This window comes from Sorex fumeus, unplaced genomic scaffold, assembly GCF_029834395.1.
Source record: "Sorex fumeus unplaced genomic scaffold, SorFum_2.1 ptg000122l, whole genome shotgun sequence".
Lineage (NCBI taxonomy): Eukaryota > Metazoa > Chordata > Mammalia > Eulipotyphla > Soricidae > Sorex > Sorex fumeus.
This window is the reverse complement of record NW_026606179.1, coordinates 56,328,998-56,354,195: the sequence shown is the minus strand read 5'-3', so window position 1 is coordinate 56,354,195 and position 25,198 is coordinate 56,328,998. Positions and strand designations below refer to the sequence as shown.

General features: G+C 40.5%; 1 protein-coding gene across 1 annotated transcript in view; it reads right to left on the bottom strand.

The window, feature by feature from the left end:
* Nucleotides 1–11,916: 11,916 nt before the first annotated feature.
* The window catches only part of CNTNAP4 (contactin associated protein family member 4), a 287,713-nt gene continuing 274,431 nt past the window's right edge, over nucleotides 11,917–25,198 (bottom strand). Inside the window, exons 22-24 of the mRNA XM_056135853.1 lie at nucleotides 19,994–20,212; nucleotides 19,591–19,662; nucleotides 11,917–14,322 (exon numbers count right to left, since the gene is read on the bottom strand). Of these exons, the coding sequence (XP_055991828.1) occupies nucleotides 14,129–14,322; nucleotides 19,591–19,662; nucleotides 19,994–20,212 (485 nt within the window). The 3' untranslated portion in view covers nucleotides 11,917–14,128. The remainder of the gene's footprint in view (nucleotides 14,323–19,590; nucleotides 19,663–19,993; nucleotides 20,213–25,198) is intronic.

The following is a 25,198-nucleotide window of genomic DNA, read 5'->3' as shown; positions in this document are numbered from 1 at the left end:
CATAAAAGATTAAAAGAGTCCAATATGTAAGCTAGATGATCCCATTATCATGCAGTACCTGCATTGCAAATGGGTTCAAGTATAGGAGGTGGTAGGTGAAAGTTCCAGATAAATGATTTGAACAAAGGTACATATGTAATACTGAATTCTCTGTATTTTTTTCTCTTACACATATAAATGGAAAACACCTTTTACATAGAAGCTTCCCCAAATTGTCCTATTTTAATTCATTCTCATGGACAGGGAATTAGGGTTCTTCTGGCCCCTGGTGCTCCTCCTGTATCTTGCAAATATAGATGCAAGTTTGGTAGATTGTTTTTGGCAGATGATAAATGTTTAAAAGGGAAACGGAAGATGAATGACATCAGATTTATAGTTTAGGAGCAGAACTTTTCAGGGGTTCCCGAAACAATTATTCCCATGGAAAACTTGAAGATTCTCCCTGGGATGGGTTAGTGGATTGGAAGAATACAAGGGGACAGAGTCATTGGCCATGCCACAGGTTTGTCAGACAGGGTAAGAGCCACTGCAGAGGAACCGGCGGCCAGCAAGTACTCTGGCCAGTGCTGTCAGCTTCTCTGCAGCATGAGGCCTTTTTCCAAAGACGGGGAGGGAAACTGGATGCCAATGCTGATGTAATGGGCAGGAGCCCCTGGCAGCACACAGCTTGGGCTCACACTGGGCTGCAAGATGGAATTTCTCAAGGAGTTTTAGGTACACGTGTCCTGCCCCAGGGATTCGAGTTGGGTTGGAAAGCAGCCTAGGGTGCTCAGGGGTTTCAGAACTGATGTCACAAAAGATGAAAGGATTCAATACTTCGGATTAGGTGGCACTGGCCAAACAGATCCATGAGAGACAATAAATACCGCAGAAGTCAGGAGCACCTGCCCCATCCCCAGCAAGAATGTAAAATGTGGAGAAAGTGGGGTGGGGTGCAAGGATATTCTACAGGCCAAGGAAGTCAGGGGGAACTCTGAAGTGAGGAGCATCAAGGGCCTTGGTGATGGTCACACATGGGGAAAACACAGGAAGCATTTTCCTGCAGCCAAGGGGTTGAAGAAAATTGTTCAAAGTCCCAAGATGGGACATTTGGTCCTGGTAGAATCAACCAGCCTAAGGGTCGTAGCATAAAAGCATAACATTACCAGATTTGGAGTGTTTTGTTTTATATTCAGCATCAGCTTTATCTTCAAACATCAGCCATCACTAATACCGCTTAATATTTCTTAAGTACCTGTCTACTTGTAAACTCTAATTATTTTTGCTCGAGTGGGCCCAGTAACGTCTCCATTGGAGACTTTGTTGTTACTGTGTTCGGCATATCGAATACATCATGGGTAGCTTGCCAGGCTCTGGGTATGTCTAAATATATAGCTATCCTAAGATGTTATATGTGACCAACTCTTGATAAGGCACAGGAAATCTTCATCCAAGAACTAATCAGATTGCTCACATCCAGGCGGGAAATATACAGATGACAGAAACTTGGGTCCCAGTTTTACACTGGAGGGACAAAAGTGATTTCATGTTGATACTGTTTTATTTGGTTTACTCCAGTTTAAATGAATTTTTAATATTATTTTCCACAAAAAGAGTGAATGTTTGTGACGATGTCCAGTAATGATTGTAAAGTACTTGTAAGTTCATGAAAGGATGTCAGAGCTCTGTAATTGAGATTTGTGTTTAGTTTGGGCGGAAATTATGTAAACATAGTTCTCCCCCAAATGAGTGTTCAGGGTCATCTAATGTCAAAACCTTTGCACCTGCTTAAACCACCACATGCAGATCTCTGAGAAGCTCATTGAGTTCTGTGTCTGAAGCAGAAAAAAATTGGGGATTATATAAAATTTAGGGTGACTACTCCACCCCACAGCTCACTCCACCCAGGAATTTCTGAGTTCTAATAACCCCAAGGACTACAAATCCTTAACAGATGTTGCCGTTTCTTTGCAACTTTATTTTCTTTCCTCCATTCTACCTGATGAACACAAGTGAGCAGCACCAGCTGGACTTCAGGACCGACTCTTACAAAGCCAGGATGTTAATCAACACTTGCTCTCCCTCCCGTAAAGTCTCATGGGAGATGCACACAGACTTTCATACAGGACTTGTTTCAACACAGAGAGTATTGACACAATTCTCTGATATTTCCTTGCATCCAGTCCTCAGCTGATTGCTCAAAATAAAGCCACTTGTGGGCATGTGCCCAGTTTGAAATCTCTCTTCAAAGTGTGTGGTTCATGGGCCGGCAACACAGCATCTCTCGAAGCTAGTTAGAAATGCCAGCTCGTGGGGTGAATCCCGACCATCTGAGTCAGAAACGCTCTAACAAGCTCCCAGGTGATTTCTGAGCAGGTTAAAACTGACACTCTAATTTGCCCTTCAGATTTCTCTAGATACCTAAATGTTTGTATTTCATATATTTAATTTTTGTGTGTTCACTTTGTCATAATGTTACAAAGAGTGAATTCTGGGAGAAAAATTCATGGTGGGCAAAGCACACAAATAAATGGATAGATTATTTCCCACCCATTGTATTTCTACTTTTCCTCCTGGTCAGCTCACACTCACCTGCAACTTCACAACTTTGATGCGAATTATTCCCACTGACATCTTCACATTTTTGAACATTCTTATAGGAGTCTTGTATTATGCCAGACTTATAGCAATTTAAAACAAACAACTCTAAGATCTATCTTTTGCCTTCAAGATGCTTGGGTTTTAGCACTGCAAGTGAATAAAAATAGCAGTAATTTAAGCAAAAGCAACTGCATGTGACCAGACCACTCTGATCAATTATCGCATTATGAGAGATTATGTAATAACCCTCCTTTTGAAACAGACAGCCCATGTTGTGAAATAAATGATCATAGTATCAATGTGTAATTATGTTACATCTCAATGCATTATCTGAAATGATATTTCACGTGCTAAATTTGTGGGGGGTGGGAGGAGGGAGTGGGTAGGTATTTTATATTGGCAGTTTCACATGTAGATAGACTTATCCATGAACGCAAAGTCTGAAGCCCTGTAAATTCTCATTTTTATTACTGGGAACTCCAATTTTCCAAATAATTTTGGAAAATACAATTGGAAACTGTCCTCTAACTTCTTAATTACAACAACAACAACTACTAAATACTCTTGTTACTTCATCACTTTAAGAGCAAGGCCATCTCCCCAGGAGGCAATCTTTGTTTACAGGCACATTATTGCTGCATGGATTTAATTCTCAGAGACGACTAGAATCCCAATACATTTCACAGCTCAGAAGATACTCAACTGGATTGAATATCAGCCTACTCAGCACACTAGACTTCACTCCCAAACTTCAAAGGAGCCACATTTCCCTTGAAGTGAAACCTAGATGCTACATCTTTTATTCAAACTTGAAATCAGAGTGTGAAAAAAATGGACAAAATAAAACAAAAGCATTTAAACACAGACAAAACACCCCAAACCCATGGTTTCTTTCCAAATCACACATCAGGGAAGAATAAGCACAGTCTAGTCTATTTAGGAAAGCTGAGTTAAAAGTTGTCATTGAGACGCGACCCCCTGCCCCCACCTTAGTCTGATGAATGTGTCTCAACTTTGTTTTTTCAGGTGATGAGTTACTGTTGCAGGGTGGATGATCATTTAGAAAGCACACTCTGAAAGTTTATCCCTTTCTGAAATCAATAAGGAGAGGACTTACACGTCAATAAATGCGGCGCTGACTCAGATGAGGTCAAACCCAGAGGTGGGTGGTTTCAGCTTACTGAACAGGAGGACGCAGACAGCACTGTGTTCCCCCACACTGACTCAGCTCCCCCACCACCAGGAAGCTCTAGTCCCAGGGGTCTGCTCCTCCTCGGTCTGCCCAGCCTCTGAGCACGCCATCTCTGCTCCCCACTACCCACTCTGTGAATCCAACCAAGGGCTCTCAACCGCCAATGCGGAAATTCCTGTGCTCCCACTTCATCCAATCACCTGCCTTGGGTTCTGGGCCAACAGGAGTGAAATCACTTATTGTCACTGATTTTGAGAACTCTGTCTTTACTATCGAAAACGCTCATTCCGAGTACAGCCATGTATTCAGAATGAGGATCACAGACACCCCTAGCAATAGGCCTCCACCTTATCCACCCTATTCTGTCTTGGATAGTGTTTTGGGAACTGCGTTCGGAGGAGTTGCAAAGAATTTATGTTTATCTACAGCAGCAACTCAATGAATGTTCTACTTACATAAAATGCTAAGAAGTGATCATTATGCATACATTCCTAATGAGTCTGAAGGGAATACCTAATAAATAGTCCATATTAATCACACAGCACTTACATGTGGCAAACTAAGACCGGTTCTCTGAGGAGGCTGGAGAACATCTGAATTCATTGGTAGAGGAAACTCGAAGAAGAGCTATCTTCCAGGAGGCTGTGATGAGAAGGCACTGGAGCATATGTTATTAAGCAGATAAAGCTAATTTGGAAGAGAAAGGCGTTTTGACTATTGAACTGGCCAAGATCAGTCTACAGAGGTATTTACATTGTTGTCTTCAACTATTACTGAGAAAATAATCTCACTGCTTTTATGAATTCCCAGCAAAGTAGGTATGAAAGAATGTCTTATAATTCAGACAAGGGGCTATAAAAGTAAACACACACTCCCGCCCTCACACACCCATGCATGATATACATGTATTCTGTTATAAAAACACTGTATATGTTTCATCATTTAGATATGAATAAAAATAAAGACCTAGATAAATTTTATCTTGAATGCACATTTGGTGTTTCATATACATGTGATTTGTAGCATTGAGAGGGAAATATTTGAACTTGTAACGATATGGACTTATGGGCTTGGGAACCTCCTGACCCTGGGATAGTAAAGGTGTCTGCTTCAGGGAAAGATGACAGGACTATGGCTTGACAGCCGTGAGAAAGGACCCCAACTTGCTCAGGGACCTGATTGAATGGAGAGAAGGGGAAAACCTTCGGCCTTAAAAAGCCATGAAAAGTGTCCTGAAACGTCAGAGTGCTAGGTCTCAATCATGACATATCTTTGTGTCAATTAGACACCACCAATAGACAACTATAAGCATCCACAGAAATCTGGCTGGGTCTGATCAAGCGTGATGCCAACACCAACACAGATGTCAAGGTCCTAAGTAGGGCTGTGCCCACCTTCAAGTGCCTTCTAGAAGCAGCCCAGGCAGCCAGAATGGTCCCTTTTGTTTCTTCTGGCCAATGCCTGAGGGTGGGAGAGAACCCTAAGACCATGAGTGCCAGGGAGCAGACACAATAGATCTAGAAACCAAGACACAGCCCAACCCTTGATGATTCACCCTCCCCACTCTGTTTCTGTACTCTCATCTCAAAAGAGGGCACCTCAAACTCAGTTTAGATGAGCTGGATTGTTGGAGGTCACAGACACTGTGACAGGCAGCTGACCTGAGAGGTGGAATCTGAGGCTCTAAATGGAAGGGGGGTGTCCAGGCCCTTCTCCCCTGCCCTTGAAAAACACACACATTCTAGGAGCTGCTTCGCAGAATCAACTTTGACCAAGAGCCAAGTGGATTGTTTTTGTGTCTGAAATCAATTAAGACCTCTGATACTTAAATCAAGCATGAAGCTCTCTGGCTGCTAACTATAACCACCAGCTTCCAATCTCAGAGGGACTCTCTTGGTCTCTCCTCCTTGTTCTTCAAGGAAAGGGTTAGTTTCAGTTCTTAACAGGGAAGCTCCTAAAGCTTCCAAATATTTTGAACCACAATAGTTGTTTTGGGTTAACCTTTGTCATTACCATTGTAAATAGCATCGGGCTTGGAGGATCTTCAACAATAGTAGTATGAATTATTGAAAACAGCCAAGGCAAAGGCTTCCTTTATAAATGGAGGGGGTATTGGAGTCTGGGAGGTAAGGTGCAGGTAAGGTGCTTGCTTTTTCTCACGACTGACTTGGGTTCGATCCCTGGCATCCCCCAATCCTGCCAGGAGTGAGTCCTGAAAGGAGAGTCAGAAGTAATCCCTGGTGTGGTCCCAAAACAATAAATAAAATAGAAGGGTTAGGGAAACCAGTTGTGGATACAGAAATAAAGATGTTTCACATGGGAAAATGTGGTTGTTGATTTATTCTTTATTGTGGTTTTTTTCCCCTAGAAATGCACAGAGATTAAAAATCTGTGATGAGTTAAATATCAATATGGTTACATTCATTTCATTAATAAAACCCCAGCTGATTGGATTATAGGATGCTCTGGACTCTATCTGGAGACTGTCAAGAGGAGGCATCTGAAAAACAGAGCAAATAGCTTGGGGTTGTATTATAACTCACCAGAGCCAAAAAAAAATGCATAGGTCCATATGAACGTAATAATAAATAAATAAATAAATAAATAAATAAATAAATGGTACAGAAGGGAAGCTCTTCTTTGTGAAAATTGTAAATATAAACAGGAAAGACTAGATATCAGCACCGCCATAATCAAGGGAAGAATGATCCTCTACTTGATGCAGAAGTCAGGGAAGGGAGATTAGAGGAGAAACAGAATATTGCCCTAAACGAAAAGTAATTTTACAAGGAAGCAACCGGATAGACACTGTACTAATGCAGACTTTCAGGTCCAGACAAAAACTAATAGAACACTGACTTCAGCATCCTCTAACCAAGAGGGATATGACTGCGGTGGTGTTTTTAAGCCCAAAAGCTTGACCCTCCTTAATGAGGCTGCATAACACACCAAAAAAATGAGTGACATGCTACAGTCTGATCAATTATTCATGACAATGTTAGAAATGACAAGGTCAAGAAAGGCAAGGACAGACTAAGGGATTGTTGCAGATTAAAATGGACAGTAGCAAAGTGCAATCAGGGATCCTGGAATATAGGCAAGAAGGGTCTTAGCAGGAGAAATGAGTGGGATCAGCACTAGATCTGTAGGTTGGTACCCAATGTTTACTCTCTGGTTCTCATAACTGATGAGTGATTGTGTAAATCAACAGTAGGGAAGCTGAATGAAGAGTAAATATAGATTTTCTGCATCTGTTTTCATAACTTTTCCATAATTCTGAAATTATTGCAAATAAAGACTTTTTAAAAAACACAAGAGAATCATTTTTTCATATGAATACATTAGTTCTTGTGCTATCTGCAAATTAAAGCTGAAACACTATTGAAACATTTAATTTCCTTTAATTTCCTTCCTTGAGTTCTATACTAAAAATTACTGCTGGGGTGTAGACAGGAATATCTCCCATGTAATCTGCCAGGTTTGTGGATGAGTCAAAGTCGAATTTGATTGCTAATAAAATGCATTTACTACAAATGTAGTTACACTCTCTAAGCGTTACAATAAGTAAAAGAAAATTACTGATAAATACAGCATGCAAAATGAAATGTTAATTGCCTATAAGTGTTATTGTGAGTAAATTGGTATTGAACAAGGGCGACATTTTTAGCACTAATGTATATAATATGACTCATTAAAAACACATTTCAGCACCTCAAAAATAAAATTTAGCAAATTCAAGGCATTGAGTAATTGGCTTTCATTAAGGTTTTCTTAATTAGATACTTTCTAAATAGGTTTATTAGTGATCACAAAATGAATCTATAAAGCAACTTGTAAAAATGTAGAATTTACCATGTAATGGGCACTGTATTCATGGTTATTACCATCAAGAGGAGTTGGGCGTGTGATAGATAAGCTGCATTTTGCTTAATGTTTGCTTTGAGGTATTTTATTGTTCTAAATAGGTAGTAAATGTCCATTTAACAAGAAAAACAATAGTCAGCAAGCTGCATTAAAAAAATAACTGGAGGACTGTATATGTTTCTACCAGCTTAATCAAGCAGGGTATAAGAAATCCCCCTGAATCATCCAACACGCCAAAATCGCTTGCAGGGAGCAAGCTGGCTCTGAGTCTACCCAGCAACCACTGGGTCCCAGCCCCTTACAGCTAACATGCCCGAGCAACTGGAAGCCCAGAGTCCAGTAAGGGCTCTCACTATTCCACAGTGGCTTCCAGTCAATTTTCAAACCAAACGAAACTGTGAGAAACCAGAAGCCACCCAACATATCATTTACTGTCAATGCTACCTTGAGAATTCCCATACTTCCCCTTCAAAGTCTCATCTATTTGCTGAAACTGTACCCTGTTCTTTGAAATAAATCCCAATACTCATAAAAATGCTTGTCCCTATGAGCGCATAGCACATACATCAGTGTAAGTTCTGGTAGAAGCAAGTTTTGCAACTGGTAACCGTCAAAGAAGTGACTCCTCATTCTACCCAACAAGAGTAACACCAAACAAACAGGAGTAAATAACTATGGTAGCACTTACTTATAAAATCTGTTCTACTAGAATGAAAACGAAAGTGTTCTATTAAGAACAAACAAGAGTTATAAGGACTGGACCACATAAGAATTGTAACTGGAAAACAAAGTTGTCAGCTCAACCCATTTGTCTTTTGTTAGTGTGCTTGTTTGTAAGACAGGCTGACTTTGGTATTGGGTATCACACAAGATGCTCATTAAGGAAGCTTTATTGTTAAGTTCAGTGGTGTGTGAAACTGTTGTTTTGGTACTAATGAAAGTTGCATTTAACATCAAGTTAAGACTTGTGATCTTAAAAACATTAAACTGGCTCCAAGCTCTGGAGGTAAAGAAAATTATCTTTGCAATAGTCTTCCTATCTTATGGGATAGGAGATCAGAAAATGACCTTTACACCTTTGATGTATACAGAAACCAACCAATTATTGGTCATTATTTAGTTCATCTAGATCTATTCAATTAACTCTTTGGGTGGCTGTTAGGCATTTGACCTTCTACTCTGTCATGGACCTGAAAGTGAAACTCAGAAAGACACATCTCTGGACCTTATAGGGCACAGGGTCACAAAGAAGGCACACAAATGCTTTCAAAAGGAAATTTGACCTAGCAATGGGGATCAGAGAGAGCTTTGCTCAGAAGGTAATGCACAAAATGAGGATGGCAAATTAAGTAATCTGAGGAGAAAAGAACTCACTACAAAGGAATTATAAACTCAAAATCTATTTATGTAATGGGGACAGGGAGGAATGAAAAACAAAAGAAACTGAAATAAGAAAATGTTGGTGTGAAAAAATATGGTATCTGTCTGATGTGATGCTGGGACCAGATGTTGATTTTAATCAGGCTTCCCACATTGTACATCTATAATTCATCTGAGACAACAGGAAAAACCAATTAAATGTATGGTGGCTATGACCTTCATCCTAGAGCAAGAAAAACTGCCAAACTGTTAGTGAGTGTTACATGATATAGGAGTATGGCACAGCAGAAGATAGGAGATTGCAGTCCTGGTCTCAAAGACCAATCGGGGACTACTATGAATACTTTAGGCGATATAGTCCCAAATATATAGTTTGAATGAAGGTTCTTGGAGAGAGGAGATAGATCTATGAAATGTTTAAAGGATGCACAGACATACCTTGATAATGTGCAGAAAGGGGGGATCTGGTGTCCCCTCGCAGCAACTAGACAGATTGCGCTACATTGCCACAACATGGGAAAAGTTGGAAGAGGACTGCCTTGGGGTGCTGCATTGTTGGATGGAGCTTAGAGCATGACAGATGAAAGAGGAAGTCTGGGGCTGGAGCAATAGCACAGCAGGTAGGGCGCTTGCCTTTGCGTGCGGCCAACCCGGGTTTGATTCCCAGCATCCCATATGGTCCCCTGAGCACCACTAGGGGTAATTCCTGAGTGCAGAGCCAGGAGTAACCCCTGTGCATTGCCGGGTGTGACCCAAAAAGCAAAAAAAGAAAAAAAGAAAGAGGAAGTCAGTCTTCATGTTACTCCAAGGGCAATACCATACAATATGCCTAGAGAGTATGGCACAATTCTCCACTGGTGTTCTCCAGGACAGACGCTCTCTTTCCTAGACAGCCACTGTCCAGCACTTTAGTTGTCCTGCAATGACCTGAGAGCCAGGTCCTCCCCTGTCTTTTATGAGAAAAGATTCTCTCCAGTGGTTACAGCTTCCACTAAATAATAGAACTCTTTTACCATGCAAAATTCTTATAACATGTAATATGAATAGTATTCTATACATGGGTATTCTTAGAATTGTGATAATTGGCAGCTGATTAAATTTTTGCTTTGCTTTGCCCTTCTTCTATATTGTTTCCAATCACTTAATCACTTAAGTTTCCAATACATCTTTTTATTTCCCTTGTATGTTACAGTGTGGTCCTCCATTAATTTGGCAAATTTAGGGAAAAATGGGTTATAACCAGAAGTTGCAACTGGTCATGAAAACTAAAGAACAACCAACTTAGCTTAAACTGGACTCTGCTTTGGAGCTAATAATGGCCCAATGTGAGTCGCTGACTAAATAAATCACTAAGGGCCAAGCTGTGTTGGCAGAACATGATCCTTTTAATGACCTCTAAATGATCTTGGGAGACCTTCCCTCCTATCATCTCCAAAATAGAAGCTCAAGCTGTTTTAACTGGGTATTAAAGGAAAGGATCTGAGGACAGAGGAATTATTTTGAAGCTTTCCTGGTTTTATGGAGTCATCTGGGAGCCAATGGGAAATGCTATATCTCTCCCCACATCCTTACTTCAGTGGAAAGCATTCACATAGCCAAAAAAATAGCTGCAGATGCCTAAGTATGGTTTGTTTTGGCAATTTAGTAGCAATTTTGTTTGCACAATATTATTCATATCACAGCGGTAGGTCGTTTGCCTTGCACGCAGCCAACATGGCCGACCCGAGTTCAATTCCTCCACCCCTCTCGGAGAGCCCCGCAATCTACCGAGAGTATCTCACCTGCACGGCAGAGCCTGGCAAGCTCCCCGTGAGGTATTCGATATGCCAAACACAGTAACAACAAAGTCTCCAATGGAGACGTTACTGAGCCCGCTCGAGCAAGTCGATGATCAACGGGAGGGCCTTTACTTACTTACTTACTTACTTATTCATATCTAAATTTCTGTCAAACTCTGGATTTCAAAGAAAAGAAATTTTCTAGTGTGTGTGATATAGCTTAAATTCTGTAGCTCAGTTTCAATTTCACAATAGAAGCCAGCAGAAAAATAGAAATTACTACCAAAAAGAATGTTAGCAGCATTTTAGCATCTTATCAATTTCATACATCATGAAATTTCCACTTTAGTAAGGCCAACGTGTATTAGATTTCTACTAAGAATGTCATCAGGAAAGATGAGAGATTTTTTTCTGTTGTATAAATTACAGGTAGAAAAACCATGTGTGGATAGAAAATGTGACCTGCTCCAAAACAATCGTCAGTATTATCATGGGAATAGTTCTAACTATACTGATTCATCAGCATTTATATCACCATAGTTATTACTACGAGAAGGATTTTGCCTGAGCTGAAATTAATGTTTAGTTTTTTCTGATTTTGGAGAGTGAAATTCAATGTGCTACATTTTTAGAATCAGCCTTGTTTTCTTTTATGTAACTAAAATGTTGGTTACACATTGTATCAACTTTTAAAATTTGAGATCATAAAGATTTTTTTTCATATCACAGAAATGTGTACATTATTTGTTTACACAATTCCGTGTATTTCTATTATCTATCATTGATCAATGGACCCATTCATCCAACAAGCCATCCAACATTGATCTAGTATCATCTAGCTTAGGGGGTCATTGGTTAAACTCTCTGCAAGGGTAAAAAGATATCACCCAGTTTAAATAAACATTCAACAAGTAACTTCCAACAGTCAGATCATTATTCTGTGGGAAAACTCGAAATCTAGCTGAACCTCCTTTACTGGTTATACTAAGCAAATCATTTTCTTCCTTCCATTTCTGTATTCTGTATTCATTAAAAGAAAAACATACAAGGCAAATGTAGCTTTTGTAACAACTCACAAAAATTGTACCAAAGTGTTTAAAGAACACACACACCAGTCAAGAATACATACATCTACACATCTTTTACTGTTTTAAAAAAGAAAATCCAGTATAATACCTAATTTTAAACCTTTATACAACGTCTTTTAAAATATATTCTGAATTTTACCTTAAAATGCATATATTAGGAAAAAAAGAAGGAGTAGGTTACAAACCAGGAAAAGGAGGTCAAGGCAGATGATGCATTTATGCATTTTGATGCCATAATGTTGCAGTTCCTAGTGGTGCAGACCACAGAGTAGATGCTTTGAGGTTTCACCATCTACAAACCACTGTACATTCCAGCTCTCAACAAGGCTGATGCTGCTACCAAGGGCTTAGAGCTGTGATGGTGTCTGGATTTTGTTGTGCATCAAATTAAAGACAAAAACAAAAACATTTCTGTGTTCAAGAGTCCTCTAGTCAACAAGGCCTTTCAACTGAAAACAAAGAATAGCAATTATCAACACAGGTTCTTCAGAAGCTGCTATGTTAAATCAGGTCCTCAAGGTCTAGTCAGGCATTTACAGAAACATCAATATGGTTTGAACTCTAGGAGAAAAGACAGGCAGGTTTCATAAGGAGAGTGAAGGTAAAACATACAGAAAATAAGATGCCAAATTCACATATTTCCAAAATCTGATGTGGGCAAATGAAGGAATCCATTCCCCCCCACTCCCATCTTGGTAGGCACCTGAATAGATTAAAATATAAATAGCAAAGTACCTATATTATATAATTGGTGTATACAATTCAAAGATCGCTACATGCAAGCATCTCTTGGCATGGCCTTGAAATTAATCACTGTAACTGTTTTTATTCATTATTGAAATTTCTTTGCACTCTTGGGACAATACATAGGCCAAGTACACTTGTACATAATGAGTATTAGTAAGTCTTGTTGGTTTGTGGAACCTTTTGAGAAATGTGCCCTCTCATTGTGAATGAGAAATGATTAGAAGAACAGACTTAGTCCATATGATATGCTATAATTATTAGGTCATATATGTTAGCTCCCCCGTGCCCCCCCCAACAAGAAGCATTCTTAAATCACACTACAGATTTGCAGAAAGGGCTGCATAATATTTCTGAAAGCATGTCCTTGAATTCTGTGTACAGCCAAAAACACACCTGGAGGGGACTATATTTTAGAAAGGGTGATGGAACTCTATACTTCAACTGTCTCCCTGTTTTCTAATAACTAAGAACATGTTCTACGGAATATAGTCGAGGGAGATCAAAGAAGAGTTGATGATAAACTTTAGAGAAACCAGAAGTATAAATCTATAAAAGAAAACTGAAAGGAGATTGGGGGAAAATATTCTCAGAAGTATGCCTCATTTGAGATATTACAGTTATAAATAAAAATATTTTTGCAGTGCTAAGATCTATGTTTTCTTCTATCAACACGTTCAGTTGCAAATATTTCACATTCTTTGGGAAACCAGAATAATCCCGGGTCTTAACAACTGCTGCTGCAAAAATAATGCTGTCAACTGAACAGAAAACAATTTAAAAGCAAGACGTCACATACTGACAATCAATGTACTGTGTACTATTACATATGATTTTTATAGTTGGAGCTCTAGTCTGACACTCAAACTTAAAGGGTTCGAACTCGTGAAGAGGCAAGTACAAAAAAGAACAATCCAAACAAACCAATGACAACGAATTAGCTTTCAAGACTACTGGCAAATTGTATTGAGTGTAATACAGAGAAAGGCAAAGGGATTCATATACTTTTGGCCATTGAGGATGCGAACACCAGCCAACAGGATCTTCAGAAGCATTTCCAGGTCTAGAAATGACACAATGGGAACACTAAAGCAAATATAGCATGTTCTCAAATAAAGCAAGGTCATTATAGTCCGATTTTGATTTTTTTTCCCCTGCTAACAAAACGTATGTATCACATGGTAGAGACCAAGGTTATGGTTTTCACATTTAAAAACCATGGTAAGAAAGTGACTTAAACTTATGTTTTCAAGATCCTAGCAGAAGAGTTGAAAATTAAGAGCAATGTCTAATTCCTCCTTCTCCAGAATGACAACTATGAGAAATATGTCTCTGGACGAGGCCTCCTGGAACCATCTTGAGTCAGGACTTGGCAAGACAGCATTGTGCGACTTCACTCCCTGGATGTTCAGGGTGCGAGCATTTTCTTATTTTTTCCTGTCCATTGAGAGCCCTGGCTGTTAAAGCAGACGGCTGTGATTAGAAGTGAAATCAGCTGCCAATCAGAAGAAGTACTCTTTCTGGTTCTCACCGACTGTAGTTTGAATATTAAGCTCACTTTTCAAAACGGCCTCAGCTCTGTCTACATTCTCTGACCTTTTTGCCTCATTTCTTTTGTATAACCTTTTCTGCTGATAGATGCGAGCAGCTATGGCAGTGATGCAGAGCAAGATAAAGATCGCCACAGCTATCAAACCTAGTGAGAGAAGAGAATCACAGAGTCAGAATGTTTGTCTGGAAAGAAACTTCACTGACCTCAATGATGAATAAGTAATAATAAGATTATTTTCCTACTTAAATGAACCCCGTGGTACATAGAAACTGGATATATGAAAACTTTAGGTATTTCTAAAGCGAGTGCATTTCTGAGTTCTATCAAGCTTATCTCCATTTATTCTGAATGCATATTTTATTGAGTTATAAGTGTAATTATACTTAACACAACGGAATCACCACATAGATCTAAATCCACAAGGCCATTCTTATCAATGCTTAAACAAGCTTGAACTAGTTTTGAAATTATATAGTAGTAACACTGTAACACCAATGAATGTGGTTTTTTGTGCTTAAATATGTAAACATTTTATTAGGTTGATTTCCTGTAACTTGTCAGCCTGCAGAATAACACACAGATGACATTGATGGAGAACACTAATGAAATAAATACATTGATACAACTTATTTGAAGATGAGTTCTACAGAAAGAATACTAAATATTTAAAACATCTCATCACACATAAAATTTTTAGTACTGTGATTATTAGCTATGCTACTAGCTACCGACAGGAAATTGAGTAGTTCTTAAGGTGTAACCGATGAACTCATGAATAGTGGTACCTGGGATACTCTGAGAGGTTAATAGGGCCCATTGCATTTTCATAATAACTAAATACCTTTTTTTATTATGTTGACATACCCACAGATAATGCAAAACAATGTTGGGGGCACTGCCACTTCCTTAGCCTATTCTATTTCCAAACTGTAAAAGTGATTAATAAGTGGAGATGTTTTGTGGTCAGCAAAAAGGAGAAAATAAAAAGATTTGCTTAAGCATAGACCTGATGAAGCAGTAGACTGGTTAAATCTTGACCTTTGACATTAAGTCTAACTTTTTAAAAGTTTTTAAATTTATTTCTTTCTAACTACTTTATTGTGGCGACATGAAAAGTTTCTAGAAGCACTTCTGGGATCTTAAGTAGACTGAGAGTCTCCAAGGAAGTCTCTTGAGTTGGGAGCTCAACAAGCAGCTTTTCCTCATGAAACAGTTTTAATTAAAAAAAAAATATTGATAGACAAACTGGTTGTTCTGAGGTGATGGTCGGGCAGATGTTTACTCTAAGATGAATGAATTCTGCCACTTCAATAAACACAACTGACAATATATATTGGCCAATGATAAAATTCAAGTTCTGAAATTTGGAAAACTATTGCCTGCATCTATGAGTTTGAAGTTTTCTAAGACTTCGGATTTTCTTGATGAACTCAATAGTGGCTTTAACAGGAATAATTAAAACAACAATATGGGTCAACTCATCTAAGACCAAAACTCTTCATTCTGGCTCAAATTATGCATAGACAGCCCCCTGGATCCAAGCAAGTCAAAATACAAAAAGTCCCCATCAGTCATGGTAGATTCCTGAGCGCACAGTACCATGAGTAGCAATCGTGATATTGTCGACATTTTAGGCTGACTTGGGTATGGACCATGACTTGCTTGAGAAGGGAGCAATTCGTTGGAGATAAACCAAATACACATATGGCAACCAAATTCTGTAGAGTATTTGGTATCTGAAGGACTAAGTCCTACTGTTATTTTGTTATAAATGGCAATATTAACGAAGAAGTAATAAGAACATCTTGTTACTAATTATTTTGGCTCTCATCCTAGAAAAGTAATCAGTTGAGTTATTATAAATATTTCGACAGTCTAGTTATAGGTCCTAAATTTAAACAGATTCTAAAAAATTTCAACATAGAGGACTGATGAAGGATATTATAGAGATCAGGCAACTGAAATTATAAAATAAACTTCAACTTTTTTTTATCCAAATATAAAATTCATGGGCAATGGAATTAGTTTGCTCAAAACATGAGATTCATTTTCTTTAATCTGGGATAAATTTTGTCAGTATTTTCCAGTACAAAAAAAAATCTGATCTAATCTAGTACACCAACACATACCTATATATCTACAATTCTAAATAAAATATGTACAACTACTTCACTTTGTTGTCCTCTGACACTCTGAGTGAAGATGATTTTATGAGCTTTCCATCTGTCTAAATTGACCTTCCCTATTTTTCGTGTCTTGCTAAAAATCACTACAATAAATGAATCACCAATTTTAAATATCCTCCAAAATTAATTCTCCCATATTACATTCTGCATTTTGTACATGGAAAAAGATAACATCTAAAATGTGGAGTATAGGTGCATTAGCCAATTTGGAAAAAAACTTAACTGGATTCACTATGATTAGGTAGTGGGTACAATTTATGAGTAAATGGACAACAGGTAAAGAATTCTACCATAAAGTTACCAGGTGGAGAAACGCACTGGAGGGTCATATTCTGTGATTTAGCAAGGAAACAGAACACAGTCCCAGGCAAGGCTGCCTGAGCTCAGATGGCCAGCTGCCTGGCTTTCTGAGCCCAGACATGGTCAAAAGATATCTGTGATTTGTAGACCAGGGGGAGCCCTTGAGTAGCAAACCTTCCATATTGTCCTTCTCAGCTCTCTGCATTTGAAATTTACATACAAGTGGTACTACATGGAAAGTATCATGTTAAGCGAAATGAGTCAGAAAGAGGGATAGACATAGAAAGATTGCATTCATCTGGGAAACATAAAGTATCAAACTAGGAGACTAAAACCCAAGAGTGGCCGAGATTAGTACCAGGAATTTTGCTCCATGACTTGGAGGCCAGCCACACATGCTAGGGGAAAAGGGAGCTCAGATAGAGAAGGGAGCACCAAATAAAGGGTGTTGGGAAGATCCTCCCAGGATGGGAGAAGCATGCTGAAAGTAGACTATAGACCGAACATGATTGCCACTCAATGCCTCTTTTGCAAACCACAACACCCAAAAGGAGAGAGAGAACAAAAGGGAATGCCCTGCCACAGAGGCAGGGTGGGATGAGGGGGGTGGGGGGTGGGAGGGATACTGGGACCTGTGGTGGTGGAAAATGGGCACTGGTGAAGGGATGGGTACTTGATCAATAAAGGTAAAGGTAAAGGCCCTCCCGTTGATCGTCGATTTGCTTGAGCGGGCCCAGTAACGTCTCCATTGGAGACTTTGTTGTTACTGTGTCTGGCATATCGAATACTCTCGGTAGCTTGCTGGGCTCTCCGAGAGGGGCAGAAGAATCGAACTCGGGTCGGCCATGGTGGCCGCTTGTAAGGCGAACGCCCTACCCGCTGTGCTATCGCTCCAGCCCAAGCACAAAAATTTGTAAGTCTACAACTGTACCTCATGGTGTTTCACTAATAAAAATTTTTAAAAAAGGGGCTGGAGCGATAGCACAGTGGGTAGAGCGTTTGCCTTGCATGCGGCTGACCCAGGTTCGATCCCCGGCATCCCATATGGTCCCCTGAGCACCACCAGGAGTAATGCTTGAGTGCATGAGCCAGGAATAACCCCTGAGCATTTCTGGGTGTGACCCAAAAAGCAAAAAAAAAATAATAAAAATAAATGAAACAAAGAAAAATTGTACAGGTGACCTGCAGCTTATTTCAATTATAGAGTAAGGCAGAATGACATCTGCTTCTTTGCTTTGTATATCTCACCACCTTCTTCGTCAGATATAATAAGATTCTAAAGATTAAATATTTCATACTAATGCTGACTTCACCAGATACTCAATTATTTGTATCTAAGAAATAATATCATCCCTCACAATTGTAATTCTGTGTAAGAAAGAAGCACCATCATTCATCTAAGATTATAGGGCCAGAGCCAGGAATCCTAGTTTAAAAGGTCAAGGACATTTTAACTGCTGTAGCTTTAAATTTGATTTTATAATAGCATGTATTAATAATATAGAATAGTTTGTTTTATATGTGTGATTGTTAAACATTCAAACAGCATTTTGGTTTGTAATTTGACTAAACAGGGATCCCTAAGTTATGTATCTTAATTTATAGAGCATTGATTAATAAAAAGGAAAATAATGGGGCACTTGACAAGATAGAGAGCTCAGGGAAGTAACTGGTGGTAGAATACACATTTTGAATATATTCTGGAAGGTCTACATTTGATCCTTTGCATCCCCCCGAACCTATTCGAGGAGCTAAATCAATAGTACAGTGGGTAGGGCACTGGTCTAACAGGCCATTGAACCAGGTTCAATACCTAGAACCCCATATGGTCCCCTGAGCCCAGCTAGACATGATTCATGAGTAGACCCAGAGTGAATTCTGAGTACTTCTGGGTATGGAACTCTGAGTACTGCTAGGTATGGAACTCTGAATACTGCTGGGTATGAAACTCTGAGTACTGCTGGGTATGATCCAGAAACAAATAGTTTGGCCACTATTATTCTCCTCTTAAATAAAAATTACCTGCTTAAGTAAACAGATATCTAGATGGATGAAGATATAAAAAAATAAATAAAAATAAATGAGTCAGGTTAAAAAGTCCACACAAGTTGCCCAAGTATATAAGTAATCACATTATCTGCAAAGGTAATAAAAATAATTGTTTACCTCTCTAAGTCCATATTATCTGCAAAGTGTGGAGAGAAGGTGAACCACTTAACATTTAAATAACCTGATTAATAAGATTCTTAAGATCATTAATCAGGAAGAAAAAGATTTATTTTGGGAGTTGGTTTTGAATAAATTATGTCTCAGACAATATGCAGTTTTCTAGCCAGGAAGCTATACTTAAAAACATTTTTGTGTTAATTCTGCAATTGAAAATCACCAAGAACTGCTTGCATTCTGCTAGCCAACAGGTGATAATATGCAAATTAAAGCATAATATTCATTAATGGGTGCATCTAAACCATGGAAATATTCACTTTATTAAGCACTGAAGCAGCATAAAATATATCCTTCTAATGTTAAAATCAGGATTTTTCTTACTTGGTTTATAAACCCTCGCAGAAGCAAAGGTATACCAAGAAGAAGGCAACAAAATAATACTTCTCTAAATACAGTTTGAATTCCTTAGGGAAAGCAGATGGCCATTTTCAACCTAAGGATGTAATTACTCCACAGTTTAGCAACTATGGTGCATCAGTAAAATGGTCATTTATTTGTACTAAAAATCTCCAAGGAATCTTTGGGGTTGGGAGAACTTTCTAGAACGATATCGTAAAGAGTGTCTTTCCCTTGCACGTAACTCAGATTCAGGACCTACCACGGATACGCTATGTAGTTTCTTCATAAATCATTTCTAAAACACGACATTGTCACCCTTTTTAGGATGAAGACCAAAGAGCTGATTCCTGCTTTTCCTTACCTCCAATCACTGCTGAGTCACTGCGGATTGCATTTGCAAGGGGTTCTCTGTCATCCTTTGTTCCAGAATGATCTGCAATGACAAGACAAAGGTGGAATGGGGGGAGGGGGCATGGGAGGTGACACAGGCCAAGTATAAAAAAGTTGTTTCAGAATTCATCAATGTTTTAAACCAGAACCATGCTATCAGAGTGAATGTGGGATCTCTGTGATGTGAAATGTACGCCAGGTTAAGGCCATGGCCCCTGTGACTAGGAATGGGGGAATCTGAAGGAAAAATGGGCAGAAGTCCAGAGTGTCAATCACAGCTGAGTTTAAGAGACGTTCCTGAGAACGGAGGTTCAGATTCTAGGATCTAGGGGCCATGCCGGGTCTGTGACTACAAAGGAGGTGCCCTCAGCCACCTGCAAATAAGTGGGTCCTCTCTCTCGACGTGGCATCCGTGCCAGCGGGGACCACACAGCTGGACTCCGACACGTGGCCCGAGACAGTGACAGGTGCAGGGCGGCTGGGGTGCAGGGCTGCCTTCAGAGGGACCACGTGGCTGAACTGGAAGGCAGAGAGACAGCCCAGGAAGCCCTGTGCTCCGGCCAGCGCCGTCTCCTGGTCTACATCGCCGTGTTCTGAAAATCCAAAGAAATACAATAATGTGAGCGTGAGAGGCCCAGGTAGCAGTGGAATATTCTGAGGTGTTAATGCAGCAGCCACAAAGATGTAGCTCCTTGATGCCTTTTGGTTTTGTCCTTGCTGGCAGCATTAGATCCTTGAAGTCTGTCTATGACTACTGGAGAGACTTGCCAGGCTAATAAGGAAGGCACGTAATTAAATACGACGCAGCAAATGCTCAGGAAATGATTAAAGAAAGGGTCAGACTGAGAACTGGGGCGAACTCATGATATTTTATATTTAAAAATAGATAAGAAAATGTATTTCTGGTCGGTTCTGTCATCAATATGCAAAAGATGGAAGTGCTACTGCTTGATTTGGAAATGAATTCAGCTCAGCTTTTGAAACCAAGTCATGAAAATAACGGAAGCTCGAGGGGAAATTGAGCCCCTGGAGTTCCCTTATTATCGTTCAACTGGATAATCTGGCCTGACTAAAAGCTTTCTGATACCCTGAGTCCATCCAAACTTGCAAACGATGAAGTCAGGGAGTTGAACAGAGACTGCACCCCAAAGTGTTTAGAGATGACCCTTACTATTTCTGTACCATGCTGACAACTTTCTGATCTCAGTGCCTTCTCCCTTGTCCCATTGTGGGCCAATCACTCAGAATTTGGAACCCCTAGAGATCCAAACCCTCTCCCACCAATTAATAAGAGTTTAGTTAATACAGGACTGTTATGAAGCAGAGACCATCTTGAATGTCAGAATATTGCTTCATAATTTTACAGTTAAGAATCACTTTCTACATCATGCTGAGCGTGCATAAAACCTTTTCTAGGGGGAAGAAAAATCCTACCTTGGAGGAAAAATGGGGGGTTCATTTGAGGGACCGGGGCAATAGCACAGTGGGTTGGGCATTTGCCTTGCACATGGCTGACCTGGGTTCAATTCCCATCACCCAGATGGTCCCCTGAGCACCTCCAGGAGTAATTCCTGAGTGCAGAGCCAGGAGTAACCCCTGAGCATTGCTGGGTATGACCCAAAAAGCCAAAAAGAAAAAAAAAAGAAAGAATGACATGACGCCATTTGTGACTGAGAATACAGATAACTATACATGTCCACCCAACAGACAGGACCATGTCATACAGCACCATGCCATAAAGCACCAGGTCACTACCTCCAGATTGCATATATGTGAAAGTGGACAACATTTGCACTTGGGTCAATGTCTTTCATTTCTTTAACACTAAAACAAGTTGTCCCTAGATATTGAGTAATTCTTATGTGCACTGACTGTTCCTGAGGAAGGTTCGTGTCTGTGCTTCACCTGCACTGGTCACATGCATGTTACAGCTATCACACAGATGACATACTTAGAAACAGGATTCTTGGGATTTGCCTGAAGTCCCCCCAGCCCCACTGGAGGCATCAAGTACTAGATTACGACATTGAGGGCCTCTTGGTCCTCCTTCCTTGTTTCATGACCACCATCCTTTTCTGGTCACTGCCTCTGTCTTCTACAGCATTTCTTGGATCTCGATCATTTACTAATTTAGTTGATGTGGAGGAGGGGAAGAAGTGAGGGAACTAGGGCCACACCTAGCTGTGCTCAGAGTTTATGCTTTGTGCTCAGAAATCACTTCTAGAGGTGTTCTGGGGACCATAGGCCGTACCTGGGAGTGAACCGAGGGTCGCCGTGTACAAGGCAGGCAAACACCTTAATCCTTGTACTATCTCTCCAGCAACTGGTTTCCATTCTTTTGTTGGCTTAAAAGTTCTTGAACTAAATCTGCACAACCTTGTTCTCATGACGCCCATTTGGGTATAACAAGGTTTGGGAAGAATGCTTCCTTTTTGCTCCCTCCTTTACATTTTATAAGTCACCAAGAAAAGACTGAATAAATGCTTAGTAACATGGATATTATTTTTTTTAACAAAGGAAATCTAACAAGCAGAGAGTATACATCACTTTTCCTGTTATGGGGAACAAGGTATTCAACTCCCACAGCCCGCCACCGAGTTATCCAGCTCAGATAGATGGTCTAGGGAGGGGATCACTGCTCCAGAGCTAGTCTGTGAGGATGGAGGAGGAGACTCACCTCCCCCACAAACACAAAGGGAACCCCGCTGTTCTGTAGGAGGTCGTTCATCAATATGCGCAATCAAAGGACCAACTCACTGGCACTCACTGAATGAATGGATGTGCCAACAGGCTTTTAGAGAAAGCCCACTTCCTTTGCCTCTTTTAACTTTAACAAGTAACACAAAGGAAGCACTCTGATGGCAACATAATCAGGGCAGTGCTTTTCACATGTCTTCTGCCAGGTTACAACTTGAATGAAATTTCTACAGACATCACAAAAATTTCCTTTTGAACAACAAGAAATAGACAAACATAGAGACCCTATTCTCTGGTAAAAAAAAAAATAAGGGAAGGGGTGTTAAAAAAATAAAAACCAACCCTACACCTTTAAAATGAAGGGTAGCACAGAGGGTAGGGTGTTCGCCTTGCATGTGGCCAACCTCGGTTCAATTCCTCTGTCCCTCTCCGAGAGCCTGGCAAGCTATCGAGAGTATCCCACCCACACAGCAGAGCCTGGCAATTTACCTGTGTTGTATTCGATATGCCAAAAATAGTAACAACAAGTCTCACTTTGTGTTCCTGGAGCGAGCAGATGGGACAAATGGAGACGTTACTGGTGCCTGCTCGAGCAACTCAATGAACAACTGGATGACAGTGCAACAGTGCTACATTATAAATTATTGTAAAAATCATTAAATCCTGAATCTTAAAATGGGCACTTAGTGAATACTGACTGTCTTTAAGAGTTAAAGATGGGAAACAAATTCCCTGTAGTTCAAGCAACTGACACAGGGAGAGAGCAATGCAGGGACAAAGGAGAATGAATGAAAGGAAGAACAATAATGATCTGAAAATAAGTGAGACAATGTGATGGTATTATCCGTGATACTGATATACCTGGATAAGCAGTTGACTCTATTTTGGGGAGGGGAGCGGGCACCTCCAGCAGTGCTCAGGACTTGCTCCTGGCTCTGTGCTCAAGGATCATTCCTGGTAGGACTCTGGGGACTATATGGGGATACAGGGGATCGAATCTGGGTGGGTTATGTGCAAGGCAAGCACCCTACCCGCTGTCCTATCTCTCCAATCCCCTAAAGATGACGCTTAATCTATTAGTTTGTAGGTATTACCCCAGTAGTATCTTCTCTTTCAATAACTCTCAAAAACTGTATGATTCCCTGTGACTTAAGACCTTTGACCAGACTGTTGCTAAGTGGCTGTCTTTTCTCTTCTCTTCTACAAAGCATGGTGGGCCCTTTTATCCGTAGATTCTATTTAGTTTCTGAATTTGGAAATTTCCATGGATTCTACCAACAATTATGATTTCACGTAACCCATTTATCTTCCTGAACTACCCTATGTCTCCTCTGCGTGTCCACTAACCCAGAGTTTCTTACACAATTTTTCCCCACTCACCATCCTTTTAGCCTCAGAAAAGAAACTGGATATGTTATGGAGTTGATTTTGAATGAAACTTTCAGGGTTGCGCATTCAGAAACCTTTGACTGTTGTTTAGTTTCTCCTGAATCCCATTCAGTTACATGCCATAGGTTTTAGCCCACTCAATTTTCCCTCCCAATAGATCACTCTCGTTTGGGTCCTTTACTGATGGGGGGGGGGAGGGGAGGATGAGCTAAGAGCTTCATTTCCTTGATTGAGGGGATGAATTTAAGTAGCAATTTGGATCACTCCTGCCTGCTGAATTTTCCTTCTGCAAAAAGGGATACTTTTCAGTCATTTAAGGTCATTCCGTTACTTTGATAGGCTAATTCCCTTAGTAAGAGCTCTGACTCGCCCGGGTGGTATCTGTTTCTGAGGAATAGTTTTATTCTGAGAGGGGGAGAATTAGGCTGTTTGGGGCGTGTTTATTTCGTTTATGTTCTTTTTTAGAGGGGGGGGGCATACCTGGCTATGCTCTGGGCTTACTCCTGGCTCTGAGCTCAGGGATCAGAGGACCTGGGAGGATTTGGGGGCAATACGGGGTGTGGGGGGGGGGGCGGGTAGTGAGGGTCTGCCTCAGGCAAGGCAAGTGCTTTGACCACAATACTCTGTCTCCAGCCGGGGCTTTCCCTCCCCTTGAACTGCAGTTAACAGGATGAGAATGCTATTCGGGTCTATGCTTGGAGTATCACATTTCACTCAAATGAGAGAAAGAATCCGGAGTTTTGACCTTGATGAAGATCAAGAATCAGGGACGCTGTCTCATTTGTCAAAGCGTCAAAAATCAGATGGGCTGGTCAGGTAATGAGATGTAGAGCCACTACTGACTGGATTCCATGGGATGTCAAAAGACCGCTTGGCCGCCCACCTACCAGATGGTCAGACTTCTTCATCAAGATCATGAACGATCGGTTTGAGGCTCTTCATGTTCCTCGAACGAATAGATGCCATTGGGCTACACTAGCACGCGACAGGGACAAATGGAGACATTACTGGCGCCCGCCCGCTGGAGCAAATCGATGATTAACGAGAAGTCAAGTGATCAAGTGATCAAGTGAACTGCAGTTGACTCTTCTGAAGTACTGAGATGCTTTTCTTTCATCTCATTCCACCCACACACAGCTGACTCCCAGTCGCTGGCTTCCCCATGGCCCAGTCCCCCAAGAACAGAGGCAGTGCTGTGCGTGAAGTTGAATCAGAGCACACAGAGGAAGTCTTTCCTACCCACCCAACCTCCAGAGATGGAGGATGAGCCTAAATTCCAGGTCACCGTCAGCAGAATTCCTGAGATCCTTAAATTTCAGGTCACTCCGCCTGGGCAAAGAGGGAATGGAGGTCCCAGGGTAATTCCATGGCTGGCCTCTCTCATTTCCAAGTGGAGGAGGAAATTCACACAATTTAGCTAAGTGCAGGAGGGTTGGGGTGGGTGGTGGTGGTGGTGGGGAGGTCCAGATAATTCAGATTTTCCCTGAGACTGT